Here is a 17,833-nt window from a genome sequence, read left to right as displayed (position 1 = left end):
CGTTATTAGTCACTTATGACTCAGCGAGTCAGTGTACCAGACAGTCATTGTACATATCTCGCAATGGCTCTTTGCCTGGTGATCATTTAGTGTAATGAATGTTATTTTTTTGCAAGGAGCATCATGAACATGATGACGATGAACAACTTCAACAAAACTAAAATGTTGAATGATTGGTGTTAAAATACGTCTACTTATAATCGTCAACAAATTTCTAGGCATAGACACTTGTCATGTGAGTCTTGCCCTGTTTAACTTCTTCGTTGCCAACGCCATTCATGTACTTGTATAATCTATTTCATGTAACTTGAAGTTCCAAAGTCGTATATGTAGGATCTATTTTATAGACCCAAAAAAGTTTCATTAATCATGGGGTGAAAGAAATATTCAAGATAAACTATTGACTTTGCTTTGGGATGTACCAAGGCAACACAAATCAGAAAGATACATTTATCTAAACGTTGAGTTGAAACCAACAGTTCTTTTCAGAACTACCCCTCATTTACTACTCATTAGAGATTATCATTACATGGTGTTAATGCAAACCTTTACTAAATCGTATTTCCACCGTGCAAAGTTTCAAATTTCACCTAAGACACATTTTGTTTGTTTAGAAAAACTTATTAAATTCTTTGAATACAGTATTTCAATAAAATAAAAAAACTGGGTAGTTAGGGTTCAAAACACACCCACAAAAAAAGCTGGCACTCAAAGATTTAGTTGTGAATTCAAGGTTTGATTCTACATACAGCTTTCCTCTCCCACTACCACACTACCATGCACATCCCACCCCACCCCGTCACAGTTAATCCTACTATACAGGGTGAGTCAAACAGAAGTTGACCGAGATTTGTGGTTTAAAAACAAAACAACAACTGTCACTCAAAACCCCAGTGAAGCCTATATTAAACAGGCATTCTTTCCTGCTTTTCTGAATAAAGAGATTGAAACAAATTGATCATTTCTAAGCGAAGTTATGCCTGTTTTACCTAAGGCACTCATGTTTGTGGCTGTTTATGGAATGTTAATGTTTGACTGATTGTACACAGCTAAAAGGCTTACATTATTTATTTTGTTTTGTCAAGTATTCTGTGGACAGCTTGCAAAATGAGTGCCTTTATTAAAATAGACATAACTTCTCTTAGGAATGATCTATTTCTTTCATTCTTTTCTTCTAATAAGCAGAAGAGAGTGCTTGTTAAATATATGCTTTACTGAACTTTTGAGTGTCATTTTTTTGTTTTTTAAACATCACCAATCCCGGTCAACTTCTTTTTGACTCACCCTGTTTAACTATTGAATGCATATATGTGTACATTGTTGCAGAATATTAATATTCTTATTAATATTCGTCTGTTTGAACCCAAAGTGTTAGATGCTTGTGAGCCAAATCTCTGTCTGAATGGAGCTACATGTATCAACCTTGTAACACGCTACGTGTGTCAATGCGCATCTGGATGGACTGGTGACAATTGTGAAATAGGTAAATAGAAAAAATACAGCTAAATGAGGCCACAAGAGTAAAGCCCGGTTCATACTTTCTGTGAAAGCGAATGCGATACGAATGTTGACATCACAAATTCGCAACGACTAATTCGCACCAGTTGGGTTGATCTTAAGTCTCTTGTGAATATTGCAGTGAAAACAGAGTTGTGACGTAGAGATAAGACTAGTCTTACCTCTTTGTGAAATCCACTCCAGTGCCTAAGTGTATAGATACATTTTACTCACCTGTGTGTTCAGAGGCCATTTTTACACACTCTATTACATACATGTACATGTACATCATCCTGATGATTTGTATTTAGAGCAAAATAATTAAAGAATAGTTTCTAAGACTTAAGGTTGGTTTCAAATAAACAAGTAGGTTATTGTTCTATATTTGTCAATGTTACCCGATGAATTAACACATGAATCTATCAGTAATAAATGAATATGTGCGCATTACAAGTCTTATTATTATTGTTATTATTATCATTATATTATTGTTATAATGCAGTATCTGTGTTTGAACTGACACTAAATTTGATTTTGACTTTTCAGAGATGCTGGCGTGTCTTTCCCTTCCATGTCAGAACGGAGGAACATGCAATGAGTTCTTCAATTTCTACACGTGCACTTGTCCCGCAAGTCACATTGGCAATAACTGTGAACAAGGTAAGCTTCTTATTCAATTAAGTTCAATTCAATTCAAAAAACTTTAATCATCCTTAAAAAGCAATTACATGAGTTGATAAGCTCCATATAAAAATATTAAGAGTAATGGTGGGAAATATACAATATACAATGATTTAAAAATATAAAGACTATTTGACAAAATGACAAAGCAGATTTGTAAAAATGAGTGAAACCACAGCAATATATACAAGTGAATACATATAAAAAACATTAATTGAAAGTACATTATTAAGAACCACATATCAAATTTAAACATACAATGTCAACAGGACTATAGTCAATGCTTCGCTTCATGACACAGTCTCAGGTAAGCCTTGGTTCATACTTCCTGACGTCACAAACTCGCAGCAAATAAGTCACATCAGTTGACTTGTGCTCTACTCCTGCGAAACCTTCGCTGCGAAAACCGCCATGTGATGTCAAAATTTGCTTTGCATTCGCAGGAAAGTATGACCTGGGCTTAACACACTGACATCAGCCCAACAACAGGTTTAGATTGACAGTTGATGTTGGATTGGTGCTGGTGGGGGGGGCATTTCCAAAGCCCAATGTCACTCTTAGGATTAACTTACACCCATTTCAGACTGGAACTCCAGAGTCGCACCATACCAAATCAAATTCTAAATTAAGTACATGAAAAGTTTGACGTCCGCAAATTAAGTACATGAAAAGTTTGACGTCTCGTTTGACGATACATATCAGAAAGTCCAGTTCATTCATTCATTCATTCATTCATTCATACATTCATATAACATTTATTTTCATATCACAGAAAGACTAGCACACAGAAGTACATGCACGAAATACAAAAGAGGCATTCAAAATGGCCACATAATAAACATGAACTTGAAGCCAAAAGTTCTTTTCAGAACTACCCCAACTCATTCAGAGATTATCATTACATGGTGTTTCCGCAAACCTAACTATATCCTATTTCCACCATGCAAAGTTTCAAATCCTACTTATCTAATACCTGTATCTTGCTTGCCTCCTACAGAACTTGATCCCTGCATGTCTACACCATGCCTCAATGGAGGTACTTGCCGTAATTTGGGATCATCTTACGAGTGTGATTGCCCTGCTGAATGGGAAGGAATTGTCTGCCAAGCACGTAAGAATATAAATAATGACAAATAAAAAACACCACTTCAAGCGCACATTATCTGACAAAAAATGGCCATTCAAGGGGGCTAGTTTCCAAAGTCAAAAAGTGCAGGATTCAAAAGCTCGTTTGAAGAGTTGAGTTTTGAGCCACTGTTTGAAGATTGAAAGATTGTTCTGTTTTTCTGAGGTCAAGCAGCAGTGAATTCCATAGACGAGGTGCAACAATAGAGAAAGCATCAACAGTTTGACTAAGGCAAAAAGAAGGCAACGAAACAAGTTTTGTTATTATGTTTATTTATTTCATATTTTGCAGGCAAGGGAAAAGTTGAACTCTATGAAATTTGGCCCATACATGTATCTTCCTGTGGTTGGTTTAGCTTAGTGCGCTACATATTTGGCGGCACAGGCCCAGTGATAAGGGTAATAATGTTGGAAGCGCTTTGAGACTTAGTGTATAAAGCGCTATATAAAAACCGAATATTATTATGATGGTGTTTTGTCAAAACAGTAGTCACTGAGTGAGTGACTTGTAAAAACTTTTGTCTATTTTTGTCCTAAAGGTGTACGACTATGTGATGCCAACCCATGTTGGAATGAGGCTGTGTGTGTAGAGACACTCAATGGGTTTCTCTGTATATGTCAAGATGGTTTCGAGGGAGATCTATGTAAACAAGGTAAGGAACTATTATTGCTTTATTGTGTTGGACACTATGGATCTCTAAAACAACTTAGTCACAGTATCATATAGGCTCGTATTCATTTCAATTGGACCCTTCCAAAGAAATACATGTATGCTAATGACATTCACGCATGTGTACAGACCCTTGGTTGGTAAACGCCATAGAGTTGTGCACTAAGCAGACGCGCAGAGCCATTAGCCGTGTACAAAACAGCGCTATGTTCCCTCATTTTGGCACCAAAATGTTAGTGCGCATGCGCTACATGTATGTGCAACTAACATATTTCATGGGAAGGGTCTAGGCCTATTACACCTAACATGTTTTTAGTATTCTGTAAATAAGTACATTCAACTGGACACCAAATAAACTTTGCAACTGCAAACACGTTTAACGTTTGGAACCTAAGCTTCTCTTTGCCAATAAGTTTCCGGGGTGACGCAATGTTATGCCCCAGACTTCCCACCAACCGTGACAATACAAGGAAAGGTTACCCATCCAAGTACTGACCAAGGTCAATGTTGCTCAACTAACGTGCTTGGCTGCTTTCTCTCCAACAATCCAACACTATTTTTGAATGGTCATGTGACATTGGTACAAACTGTGGCTACATCTGTTATTGCTTTGCATTTATGGCTTTCCATAATTTTCCAACCTTGGTCGGCAACAACTTTGGCTGTGACTTAGCTAAAGAAAGGTCTAAAGAGGTTTTCCTCCCTTTTTTAGAACTGAAATTTCTTCATTGTCTTTTCTACAAAAAGTTGGTGTGATGTTTCCACTGGATGCTATGCTAACTATAACCCAGATTCAGATGATGTAATTTGTGTACCTTATTGTTGTTAATCTTTGTACAGAGGTGGATGCCTGTAAGAGTAGTCCATGTTTGAATGGTGGAGTATGTACCAACCTCCGTACATCTTATACCTGTGACTGTATACCAGGATGGACAGGCCCCAGTTGTACTATTGGTAGGTTCACCCCTATAATGTTACTATTCTCAACTGGACATTTTCAGTGACAAAGAAGTTATTTGGGGGGATTTGGGATACTTTGCTAGGAATGTGCTTCAGTAAGTTACCATGGGCCGATTTCGCAAAGGTTGTCCTAACTTAGGACTAGTCCTAGGCAATGCTAAGAGATAGGACTGGTCCTAAGTTAGAACCAGTAACTCATCCTAACTTAGGACTGGTCCCATCTGTTAGCATTGCCTAGGACTAGTCCTACATGTAAGTTAGGACTACCTTTATGAAATCCACTTTTACGCTTACAGTTTAAGCACTTTTTACTCAGTACTTTCCCAAGTCCAGGGCCCACTTTCATTGAGCTGCTAAAGCAAAAATTGTTACTTAAAAATGTTCTGCTTATCAAAAATGAGCAGGGAAACCCCTGGAACAGGGGCTCTATAAAATGCCAGCATATTATAATTTGATATTTTCAATAATTTGTTATTGTTGTTTCAGATATTGATGAGTGTAGCAGTAATCCGTGTAGTAATGGAGGAACCTGTACTAACCTTCTCAATCAATTTACATGTACATGCACTGCGGCATTCTCAGGACCAACTTGTGCCAACGGTAAAATATCCACAATTTTCTAATTGTTTTATTTCTTAGGTGAGGTTTGCAGTGTCACCATGTGAAAAAGCTCTTTTTAGACGGGTGGTTGACAACTTACCGTTGTAATCAGTATGCTTATTCTCCCGAAGACGTTCAGAGCATACTGACTGAAGCATTGAGTTTCACTACTCAAAAGAGATTTTCACACAGTGTTATCGCAAACCTTGTCTAATTATACTTCCACTATGCAAAGTTTCCAATTCTTCTAACTTTGACTTGTGTAGGTTTTTTATTCTAGTACATAAAATAAAGTAGAAGACAGGACACATCATGCTCAATCATGAATTAATTAATGGCGCAACATGATGAATTGCTTTCATAGATTATAAATAGGAAAATTTAAAGTTGATACTTCTGATCCACCATGCAAATGTATAAACGTCTACTGTTTTAAAAACATTATTTGAAACTTTGCCCAGGTTGTATCGTAAACTTCAGTGTGATCCCTGACTAAATGGCAGTACAGGTGTATGGCTACTGACTACCACCCCGAACCAAAGATATTGACATATATAGTGCTAGATGGCTCAGTTGGTAGAGCGCCGGCATGTTTAACCCAAAGTCGTCATTGGTTCAAATCCCACTCTAGTAAATTTGTCTTTGTTCAACCCCAAATCTTCCATGAATGTTATATTTGTCTTGTATTGTAGGAGTGGGTTGCGATCTTGCCTGCATCAATGGTGGAGTATGTAGCAACAGAGGAGATCTAGTAATCTGTTTATGCCCGCAAGGTTGGACTGGGGAGCTTTGTCAAATTGGTAAGTCCATGATGTCCATCCAGAACAAGTCTCCAATCCCATGTATTTTTTACCGCGTGAGGGCACTCTAAGAAATGTTTGTATCACTTCCATGGTATACATGTTTATCATCCGCACAGTTTTATCAGCTTTCTGTCACTTCTATTATGTGCACGGTTATAGTTTGAGATGGGATCGTCCATGATGGATTTTATGTTGGGTGGTAACGTGTTACAGTCTTTAACTGTTTGAGGTATGAATGAATATTTGACATGGAAATATGGTCGCAGGTATGGCTGGCCTGACCGCTTAATAGTTCCCGGGCCCTCCCAGGATTGGGCAGTTTCATTTGTCTAGTTGTCTGGTCAAGTAACTTACAGACGGTATTGAGTATGAAGTCACCATTCAAAAACCTGCCCTACAACATGGCGTCTGTGAGCGTGTGCGTGATGGCGTGCGTATGTGTGTCACAGAAATCAAATGGGGAACGCTGCGTGCTTCATTGATGTACCCAATTTGCCGAACAAGCAACAAAGGGGGTAATTATTACGTTCTATAGCTAATGAGATATGACCATTGGGGTGTATAACTACTTGTTTGGGCACCAGGTCGATCCCTTTTATTGCATCTTTATTATAGAACAGTACAAAAATGATCCTTTTATTGCATCTTTATTATAGAACAGTACAAAAATGATAATGTGTTATTGGTGATATTTTCAGATGTGGATGAATGTAGCAGTAATCCTTGCAATAACGGAGGGACATGCCTCAACCTGCTGAATGCATATCTATGTACCTGTCCATTAGGATTTGGCGGCATTCGTTGTCAGTTATGTAAGTCATTAACTATTCCTTCAGAAGTTATATATATTTTAATAAAGTTAAACTTAGTTATAAAATAAAGATGAGTTGATGATATTTGTTTTTCAGTTCATGTTGAGAGCAATCCTAATACACCTGGGATAACGATATTATTTCCTATTCTTTATTCAGCTGGTCTGTTTTTGACACTCCCTTTGCATTTTAGAATTTTGCATAATTCTAATGCATATTATATATTTCCATTGTATATTGTTTAATTCTATAATTGCTTGTCATTTTTTACTTGACATATTTTGCTGATTTTAAACTCATATCGTTATATGTTTGTCCTGTCTCCTTCTTCGTAGTTTGTCTGTCTCTGCTGTCTTCTACAAGCCTTGGCTTAATCTGTCAGCCTAATACTCTATTTATTTTGGCTTACATCTAGATTAACTATTTTCCCTCCATCCTTTGTGCGTATTATTTCACTTATCTTTATGATTCACTTATCTTTATAATATTTGTATTTGTTATACCTTGAGAAGAGGAGTATGAAATAAATGTTGACTTGAATTGAAACAAGGAAATTTAACCTATTCATAATTGCCTTTTTGGTTAAAATGCGTAGTAAAGTATGAAACTCTATAAAAACTTATCCGTTTTCTGACGTCCTTGAGCTCTGGACATGTATTGTATTTTTATGACTGAGACAGTTTTCGGATATGCATTTGTGTGCGTAGTAGTATGCATCTAAATGTATCCGTAAAAAAACGGTTGTAAACAGCTCTAGCTGGTCATTATCAACTGTTTAAACACCCCCATATGATGCGCTCTCTACCAATAGGAATAGCGAAACTGAATTTATGAATAGATATTAATTTAATTTTCTTGATGATTGTGTTGCAGTGACTGATTCCTGCGATAGTAATCCATGCATCAATGGCGGATCATGTATGTCTCAAGTTGGAGGTTTCCTGTGTGACTGTCTGGAAGGATTCTGGGGACTACGCTGTGAAGCAGGTCAGTATAAGTAACTCCAAACTGCTTCGCTCAAAAGCACATTTTTTGTGAACTCTGCAAACTACCACGAGGGGATACAAACGACAAGCTGGCAACAGCCAATCTCTCTCATATAATTGCACAAATCAAATGATTGTGATTCAGTAACTATGTAGATGATAACACTTATTCTAGTCATTGTTACTCAGTAGTTAACCTGGTAGGATTTGAACCCACAGCCTTGTAATTGCAAGTCGGGCAGTCTAACCACTAGACCAAGGTTAGCTTGGTAGGATTCGAACCAACAACCTTGTGATTGCAAGTTCTGCAGTCTAACCACTTGACCACAGTAACATTTCTTGACAGAATTGGTGCATTACATATAATCACTATTATCATTATCATTATCATTCTTAAATTTACCAGTGAACACTTGTGTACGAGATATAACCTTAGAACCTGGAGGTACAGCCGAGCTTCAGTCGCCCAACTACCCCGATAAATACGACAACCGTCGACTCTGCCAGTGGCTGATCACAATCCCTGCCGGCCGAACGATGAGACTCATTTTCCGTGACTTCTACACGGAGGAAGACTTTGATTGGTTTGAAGCCGGTGATGGTCTCAATCCCGATGATGAACAATCCGTTATCTTAAGAGTGTCCGGGAATTTCATCCCAGCAAACTTTGTATCCAGCACCAACAAGATGTGGGTTCGGTTTACGTCCGATATTCGGCGCGCATTCCGTGGATTTCTCGTGGAGGTTATTGATAACGCCCTGTCAGGTAACTTTCAGCTTTCAAACCTTTACATTCAAATCGACTTCAAGTTGTGGTTAAGAAGTGTTATTTAGACGATCAGATCACACCGATCGATCAAGCTCTTACACCACCATCTCATTTTTAGAATCCCCACAGTTCATAAGAGAGATTTCACGACAACGTTACCCCAAAACCCTACCATGAATTTTTCTTGTTTGTCATTTGACCTCTGTCCTTAAAATAAGATACTTAACCATTATTGCTTCATCCTTCGGATAGGACGTAAAGCCATTGGTGTGTTTTAATGCATGTAAAAGAACCCGGTGCACTTATCGGAAACAGAAGGGGTCCGCCCCTGTGTTCCTGGTTTGATTGTCAACATATTGCAGCACGGCACCTTGTAAACAATTACATGGTGTAATGTAAAAGAATAGGTCTCATACTTAGCTATACTTAAAAACACTTAAAAACATAGCTCCACAATACCTTGCAGGAAATTACTGAATGTTGAAGCGCCTTTAGCTTCACTGAGTGACAGATATGGGCGCTTTATAAGAAGCCACTATTATTATTCTTATTGTGTGTGATTTCAGTTGGATGTCGTGGTGAACCCTGTCTTCACGGATCTACATGTGTTGCATCTGACAATCAACCTACAGAGTATAAGTGTTACTGCTCCTTTGGTTGGCATGGATCATTTTGTGAGCAATTGATAGAACCAGGTACTAAAGACATGTTCATACATGTACTTCAATTGTTTTAACTCCCCACAAATGAGTTTGTGTCATTATGTATTAAAGGCAGTGGACACTATTGGCAATTGTCAAAGACTAGCCTTCACAGTTGCTGTATCTCAACATATGCATAAAATAACAAACCTGTGAAAATTTGAACTCAATCGGTCATCGAAGTTGCGAGACAATAATGAAAGAAAAATAACCCTTGTCACACGAAGTTGTGTGCTTTTAGATGGTTGATTTCACGACCTCAAGTTCTAAATCTGAGGTCTCAAATCAAATTCGTTGAAAATTACTTCTTTCTCAAAAACTATGGCACTTCAGAGGGAGCCGTTTCTCACAATGTTTTATACCATCAACCTCTCCCCATTACTCGTCACCAAGAAAGGTTTTATGCCAATAATTATTTTGAGTAATTACCAATAGTGTCCACTGCCTTTAATGTCCCGGTCGGGGGTCCACTCCTTACACCGGCGGGATCAGCAATCAGATGGCGAATACTTATTCCACACTAGTGCTGTTGCGTAGTGTATAGTTCACATATAGGACAGTACAGTACTTAGAATAACAATGCACAATGACAATTACAGTAAACTCCAAAAAATCTTGGAGAAAAATAGTTGTAAAAAGCGAAATTAAAATAACATAAAAAGGGTCCATAAAAAAGGCTATAACCAGAAGGGGGAATATATAATAATAATAATAGTATTAAGTTTTTATATACTGCTTTATCATATATACAAAAATACCAGTGAAAAATCAACAATGAAACACATGCAGTGTACCAACCAGGAAACAAAAGGCTGGCGTTGATTGGTCACTTTTGTGCTTGTGATGTAAACATTAATCATGGTTTGTATTTTGACGTGTAGGTACCGATCAGTGTCTGTTTCATCAGTGTGAGAATGGTGGTGTTTGTGTTGCTAGCGGGACGGCTTATACATGCACCTGCTTGCTCGGTTACCGGGGACAGTTCTGTCAAACAGGTAACTATACTTTGATTCTCCTTTTGACTTTTGACACAGCTCAAACTTTTATTATATATAACAAAAAGATACTTGTGGTTAACTTTTTGAAATTTCGAAATAAAAAACTGCATCCCCAAGATGATCGATCTCTTGGGTGGCTGCCACTTCTCAGGTTAATTTGGGTGTGATTCCTGGTTTTTTTTAAATAATTTTTTTGTATGCAAGTCGCCAAACACAAGGCCTGAAGGTCACTTCAAGGTGTGGGCTACAATTATTCGCTTCTAGAGGAGGTTGCCACCTAGGGCTGAAACAGGGTTACCCCTTTTACAGTCCAAACGGATGAAGGCTTGGGTATCATCAGTCCGAAGTAGAAAGCACTACCTCCCCAATGGTGGTTAACAGTTGTATGGTTCTGACTAGCACCCCTGAACAAAGGTATTGACAAAATGGGGAGGCCGCCAAGATACATGTAAGGCTAGATAGCTCAATTGGTAGAGCATAGGCATGTTAATCCGTTTATTCTCAGACGACCCAACCCTGGTCCAGAGGTACATTAAGACTGCTGGTCATGCACTTGCAAGGCTGTTGGTTTTAATCCTACCAAGCTAACCGTGGTCTAGTGGTAAAACTGCAGGACTTGCAGACTCAAGGTTGTGGGTTTGAATCCTACCAAGCTAACCGTGGTCCAGTGGTTAGACTGCAGGACTTGCAATCCGAAGGTTGTGGGTTTGAAACCTACCAAGCTAACTGTGGTCCAGTGGTTAGACTGCAGGACTTGCAATCTGAAGGTTGTGGGTTTGAAACCTACCAAGCTAACCGTGGTCCAGTGGTTAGACTGCAGGACTTGCAATCAGAAGGTTGTGGATTTGAATTCTACCAAGCTACTGATTTCACAATGGCTAGAATAAGTATTGGCGTTAAGTTACTGAATCACAACTTCTTGATTTGTGGAATTCATAATCGTAGAAGGAAAATGCAATTTCCAGGCTTTTTTGTGTGGAATTATATTCTACTTTTGAAACATTTTTCGAACCATATGCATTTCATAACAATTGGTTTAAAATGCTTTTTATAGACCAACTCGCCCCGACCAAAGGCAATGCCAGATTCCTGGCAGCTTGCCATACTACATTTGAAGCAATGTTCTTGTCAGTTGTTGTTTTAGTCAAACTGTGTCCTTTTTTCGTTCAGTGTCTGTTGATCCTTGTCTACTGAGCAACCCATGCGGTAATGGAGGTACATGCAGTAATGTAGGAGGCCAATATTTCTGTCAATGTCTCCCTGGCTACACAGGCTCATTCTGCCAAACAGGTAAATTGTCAATGTAATGATATCAAAAGCGGATAAGAACACCAAACTCAAGCTCTGGTGTTTCTGATCAGCAGAGTGTGGGTTCGAGTCCCAGTCATGACACTTGTGTCCTTAAGCAAAAGACTTAACCATTATTGTTGGGTCCTTCGGATGGGACATAAAAACATAGGTCCTGTGTGTAGTGTAATGCACGTAAAAAAAACCAGTGCATTTCGAAAAGAGAATGGGTTGTTCCTGGTTTGATTGGCAGCATTGTGCCACAGCACCTTGTAACCATTACATGGTGCTATAAAGGAATAGGTTTGAGAGAACAAGTTTGGTGTGATGGGGTATTAGTAAAGGATGTAAGGCTAAGCTCTGTGTTGCTATGTGACTGTTTGTTTTTGACAACAGATATCGATGAGTGTGCCAGTCAACCATGCCTAAATGGAGGTTTGTGCATCGGAGGAGTCGACCGATACCTCTGCTTCTGTCAGAGTCAATTCGCTGGAGACAACTGTGAAATCCGTAAGTTTGTCATATATCATGTTTGTTTGTTTGTTTGTTGAGATGATCTTCCCGTCAAGGGAACTCGGCAACCCACAAGGTTGTACAAGCCAAGCTGGCAACAGCTAATCTCTCTCATACAACATGTACAAACATTGGTTTGAGGTCTATGATTATGAACTTCACCTGTCAAGAAATAAGAATTCATAAGTTGCCCATTGTTTGCATCACGGTGAACCATTTTGCAAGTTAAATCTTTAATGATGACTGGGACGTGTACAAAGACTAAATAAAGCCCGGTTCATATACTTTCTGCAAATGCGAATGTGAAGCGAATTTTGGTGATACAACAATCGGTCTTTTTTAATATTCCCTTATTAATATTCCCTTATTAATATTCTCTTATTAATATTCCCTAATTAATATTCTCTTATTAATATCCCCTTATATTAAAATATTCTTTTGTTTCATGGTCCTTCTACAGCACCTCCAGATCCTTGTAGTTTTACTCCGTGTCAAAATGGCGGAGCGTGCGTTACTCGTGATGTGACTACATTTGAGTGTACCTGCCTGACTGGCTTCACCGGGGCATTCTGTGAAACACGTGAGTTTCTTTAATGTTTTTCTTATTCTCTGAGGACACAACAATACACATTGAAAAGTCTCCTGAATACGAGCAGAGTATACTGTTCAAAAACGTCGAGACCAAACCGGCTCTTGTCAGAGCCACCATTCCTTCAAAAGAGATTTTACCCATGGTTGTACCCACAAGTTTACTATTAATATTTATAGTTACTCTAAGTACACATTGAGTTGGCTTATTGGTATCAGCTTTGGTGTTGACTTGATTGGAAGCTAAACCAAAGTGAGGTTCCCGCACAAATGCAGCGTGACGGCGCTGTTTTTTTACATAACTGCACATTATTGGTTGAAGAAGGGTGCCTTGCCCATTTGCAACAAGGTACCCCAGAAAAGCCCTGGGAAAAATGTGCAACATCACACAAAGACCAACTGGACAGGGTTTGTCAAGCCCACCAGACACGACAAAACTAGCCAAGGTGGCACCACAACGGTTGTGGGTGTCCACTGAATAATGTATTTTATCTGTGAGTGATAAAATTAATCTTTGTTGTGTGAATTGAAGCCAAAGTCTTCAACTAAACTGTATGTATTCTGACACCCTGGCTACCTATACATCTTCCAAGACCAATAAATACAAGGGCACACTTTTGGAACACTAAAGGCCCGGTCACACAGGCCCCGATAATGATAACGAAAACAATAACGATAAAAAAAACACGCCCTCGATTGGTTGAATGAGCGTGGGCGTATTCTGCGTGGAGCATTTCAACCAACCAAGGGCTTGCATTTTTATCGTTCTCATTTTCGTTCTAGTTATCGGGGCCTGTGTGACCGGGCCTATTCTAGTCCACTGGTATAACCAATATACTTTATTGATGTAAATGTTTGATTGACAGAAACTGGTTGTCATAGTAATCCATGCCTGAATCAAGCAGTGTGTAGTGAAGCCGGTGGAGGTCTGTATCGATGCTCATGTCAGCCAGGGTTTACTGGAGTCAACTGTGGAGCTTGTAAGTGTCATCAATAAATAGAATTCATTCAGATGTTGTGTACATGTACGTAAGTCGTTAAATTATCAGTAACAGACAAGGAAACAGGTGTAAAGTTACTCATGTTCTTTTCACATGATAAAAATTCTCTAGAATAGCAAAGGTTGTGGGTTCGAGTCCCACCCGAGTAATATACCTGTGATGTTTTTTTCACAGAACTCGGGTAAGTACTGGGTATACAGTTCTAACACACATCGGTGTATATGGGTAAAATAAAAATTAACATTCTTTATCCCTGATGCAAATTTAACATCTATTAAAAAGTTGTATTGTTTGATTTTATTTTCAGTTGTAACAACTTGTGCTGACAATCCGTGCATGTCTGGTATTTGTGCTGATACTGGAGCAACGTCATTCCGATGTGACTGTTTCCCAGGATGGGAAGGAACTTTCTGTCACAGAGGTAAGGTTTTTGTTTTATTACATGGCATGGTGTGGCCGAGCAGTCTAGTTCACCAGACCCAAGCTCTTTTGTTGTCATTAGCAGTGTGAGTTCAACCCCGGCCTTGACACTTGTACCCTTGAATGAGCAAGGCACTGAATCATAGTTGCTTTATAAAAAGTTGGGAAGGTAGTGCATTCTGCTTTATCAGCATTAAGGACTGAAGGGGGTAACCCTGTTTCATCCCCAGGAGTACATGTAGGTGGCAGCATGTCCCTTGTGGCAGTAGGCCTCTCCTAGTGCATTCTGCTCTTCCAGCCAGGCTCCTATAGTGGATGATACCCATGCCTACATCCTTATGGACTGTGAAGGGGGTAACCCTGTTTCATCCCCAGGAGTACATGTAGGTGGCAGCATGTCCCTTGTGGCAGTAGGCCTCTCCTAGTGCATTCTGCTCTTCCATCCAGGCTCCTATAGTGGATGATACCCATGCCTACATCCTCATGGACTGTGAAGGGGGTAACCCTGTTTCATCCCCAGGAGTACATGTAGGTGGCAGCATGTCCCTTGTGGCAGTAGGCCTCTCCTAGTGCATTCTGCTCTTCCATCCAGGCTCCTATAGTGGATGATACCCATGCCTACATCCTCATGGACTGTGAAGGGGGTAACCCTGTTTCATCCCCAGGAGTACATGTAGGTGGCAGCATGTCCCTTGTGGCAGTAGGCCTCTCCTAGTGCATTCTGCTCTACCAGCCAGGCTCCTATAGTGGATGATACCCATGCCTACATCCTCATGGACTGTGAAGGGGGTAACCCTGTTTCATCCCCAGGAGTACATGTAGGTGGCAGCATGTCCCTTGTGGCAGTAGGCCTCTCCTAGTGCATTCTGCTCTACCAGCCAGGCTCCTATAGTGGATGATACCCATGCCTACATCCTCATGGACTGTGAAGGGGGTAACCCTGTTTCATCCCCAGGAGTACATGTAGGTGGCAGCATGTCCCTTGTGGCAGTAGGCCTCTCCTAGTGCATTCTGCTCTTCCAGCCAGGCTCCAGTAGTGGATGATACCCATGCCTACATCCTCATGGACTGTGAAGGGGGTAACCCTGTTTCATCCCCAGGAGTACATGTAGGTGGCAGCATGTCCCTTGTGGCAGTAGGCCTCTCCTAGTGCATTCTGCTCTTCCAGCCAGGCTCCTATAGTGGATGATACCCATGCCTACATCCTCATGGACTGTGAAGGGGGTAACCCTGTTTCATCCCCTGGAGTACATGTAGGTGGCAGCATGTCCCTTGTGGCAGTAGGCCTCTCCTAGTGCATTCTGCTCTTCCAGCCAGGCTCCTAATGGATGATACCCAAGCCTACATTCTTATGGTCTGTGAAGGGGTTACCCTGTTTCAGCCCCAGGAGTAGGTGGCAATGTGCTCCTGGTGGCAGTTGATTTGGGTCGATAGCCCAAGTCAGTTAAATGTAGCCCTCACCTTGAAGTGAGCGTCCGGCCATGTGAGTTGGGCGATCTCTCCTAAAAAAACTAGTCTTGATACATGTAGGTCTGTCACATCATTAGATTTATGGGTGACAGTTAGGAGTTGTGTTTATATTTAGCTAAGATGACGTTGCATCCTTAAGCCTTTGATGAATTGCCATAGCGTCATATGCATTTGGACAACTAAGAGTACTTTGAAATGTTATAAACATCTTTTATTTGAATGTGTTATTATTTTTGTTTTCCAATTACAGATATTGATGAATGCGCTGGTAAACCGTGCATGAACTCAGCACTATGCTTGAACCAGCAGAATAAGTACAGATGTATTTGCCAAAATGGCTTCTCGGGTAAAAACTGTGATATTGGTAAGATTCTTTACATTCATTTGTAATTTTTTCCACAAAAAAAAAGTCTCATTGTTGTGTCCAAGTTTGAATCTGAAGTTTCATTGTTAAAGTCCAACTCTAAGATGTCATTGTATACACGTAGTCTGAGTCCTGAGTTATAGCCTGCTGAGTTAGTTTGAGTATGAGTCGAGTATCTTGTTGCTGTGTCCTACAGTATGAGGTATCGTCAGTCTTAGTCTGAGTCCTGAGTTATAGCCTGCTGAGTTAGTTTGAGTATGAGTCGAGTATCTTGTTGCTGTGTCCTACAGTATGAGGTATCGTCAGTCTTAGTCTGAGTCCTGAGTTATAGCCTGCTGAGTTAGTTTGAGCATGAGTCAAGTATCTTGTTGCTGTGTCCTACAGTATGAGGTATCATCAGTCTTAGTCTGAGTCCTGAGTTATAGCCTGCTGAGTTATTTCGTCACGCTGTGAGTCATGAATCACTTGATAATGAAAAAACGTTACCGTTAAAAAACAATCTTATATTATACACTTTGTTACTAACAGTATTATAATTTTTCATATATTTCCTAACAGCACCATCCACTGCGGGTACGACCAACAAGCATATAGCCAGCCCTTTGATTCTGGATCCAATGTGGATTGCTATCATGGCGTCGCTTGGATTCCTTATTATTGTGTTCCTCATCCTCCTTTGCTGTGTTTGGGGAAGAAGTAGCAGTCAACTAGAGCCTAAATGGGGAAAAGCGTGACCGTAGAAACCACTAGAATGCTATAGAGTCAACATGTGTGCATCATTCAGGACTACATACACTGCACTTGTGCATCTTTCACACCATTCCATTAAATTTAACATACCTATAAGACCCTATTGGTAAAATGGTGCTTCTCAAAATATACATGTACTATTTCGAGATAATCGTCATGGGGTTTTAATTTGATCAACTGCCATTTTCATTTACATATGAGATAGTAACTTGTTTTGTTTGTTCAGAAAGCCATGATTGATTCATTTGCTCGAGTGAAGTCAGAAATACACAACTTCACTTTATTGCAAGCTTTTTCAATAAATGCAAGTGTGAGATACAGTGATTTTGTATTTTTCAGTCAGAAACTTTGAGTTTAACAAAAGTTTTATAAAGAGTGTGTTTTAAAATGTTCATCAGTTGACTTTGAGATTTTCAGAATCGGAAAAGAGCACCTCTCGTTTATACTTGGAAATGAGTTTGTGTTAAAATGTCCTAAAATAAGGACATCATTTCACTCGAACAGGGCCATATAGGGATTTCTTGAAAGTAATGACTGTATATTGTTGTAAAGACAGTGTAGAGAGGAACAGTACTCAGTGTGCAAAGGTTTATCATGTGTATGCCAAATAAAATGGTAGTGTATAGTCCACCATTTTTATATAAATTTTTGTATCTTATCATCAATATTTTTATATCCATATTGCCGCTTATGAAATAATCGTATTTGACAGATATAATATTCCTGCTATTTGTGTTAAAAATAAAGTGGCAGGTATATTTTTTTAATCACACTGTCTACACTTGTAATAGTTGTTGTTTTTATTATTATGGAGTTTTTGTTCAGAGTGACAATCTAA

At 39.4% G+C, this 17,833-nt stretch overlaps 1 protein-coding gene across 1 annotated transcript in view; it reads left to right on the top strand.

The window, feature by feature from the left end:
* LOC139944191 (uncharacterized) overlaps positions 1–17,409 on the top strand; it is an 83,196-nt gene extending 65,787 nt beyond the window's left edge. Inside the window, exons 76-94 of the mRNA XM_071941158.1 lie at positions 1,370–1,483; positions 2,044–2,157; positions 3,176–3,289; positions 3,843–3,956; positions 4,814–4,927; positions 5,420–5,533; positions 6,226–6,333; positions 7,035–7,148; positions 8,022–8,135; positions 8,541–8,900; positions 9,470–9,598; positions 10,486–10,599; positions 11,773–11,892; positions 12,286–12,399; positions 12,863–12,982; positions 13,857–13,970; positions 14,299–14,412; positions 16,132–16,245; positions 16,804–17,409. Of these exons, the coding sequence (XP_071797259.1) occupies positions 1,370–1,483; positions 2,044–2,157; positions 3,176–3,289; positions 3,843–3,956; positions 4,814–4,927; positions 5,420–5,533; positions 6,226–6,333; positions 7,035–7,148; positions 8,022–8,135; positions 8,541–8,900; positions 9,470–9,598; positions 10,486–10,599; positions 11,773–11,892; positions 12,286–12,399; positions 12,863–12,982; positions 13,857–13,970; positions 14,299–14,412; positions 16,132–16,245; positions 16,804–16,979 (2,495 nt within the window). The 3' untranslated portion in view covers positions 16,980–17,409. The remainder of the gene's footprint in view (positions 1–1,369; positions 1,484–2,043; positions 2,158–3,175; positions 3,290–3,842; positions 3,957–4,813; positions 4,928–5,419; positions 5,534–6,225; positions 6,334–7,034; positions 7,149–8,021; positions 8,136–8,540; positions 8,901–9,469; positions 9,599–10,485; positions 10,600–11,772; positions 11,893–12,285; positions 12,400–12,862; positions 12,983–13,856; positions 13,971–14,298; positions 14,413–16,131; positions 16,246–16,803) is intronic.
* The last annotated feature ends 424 nt before the right edge of the window (positions 17,410–17,833 follow it).

The sequence above is a fragment of the Asterias amurensis genome, chromosome 11, assembly GCF_032118995.1.
Source record: "Asterias amurensis chromosome 11, ASM3211899v1".
NCBI classification, from domain to species: Eukaryota; Metazoa; Echinodermata; class Asteroidea; order Forcipulatida; family Asteriidae; genus Asterias; species Asterias amurensis.
The sequence above is the reverse complement of the archived record's forward strand: the minus strand, read 5'-3'. Positions and strand labels throughout refer to the sequence as shown.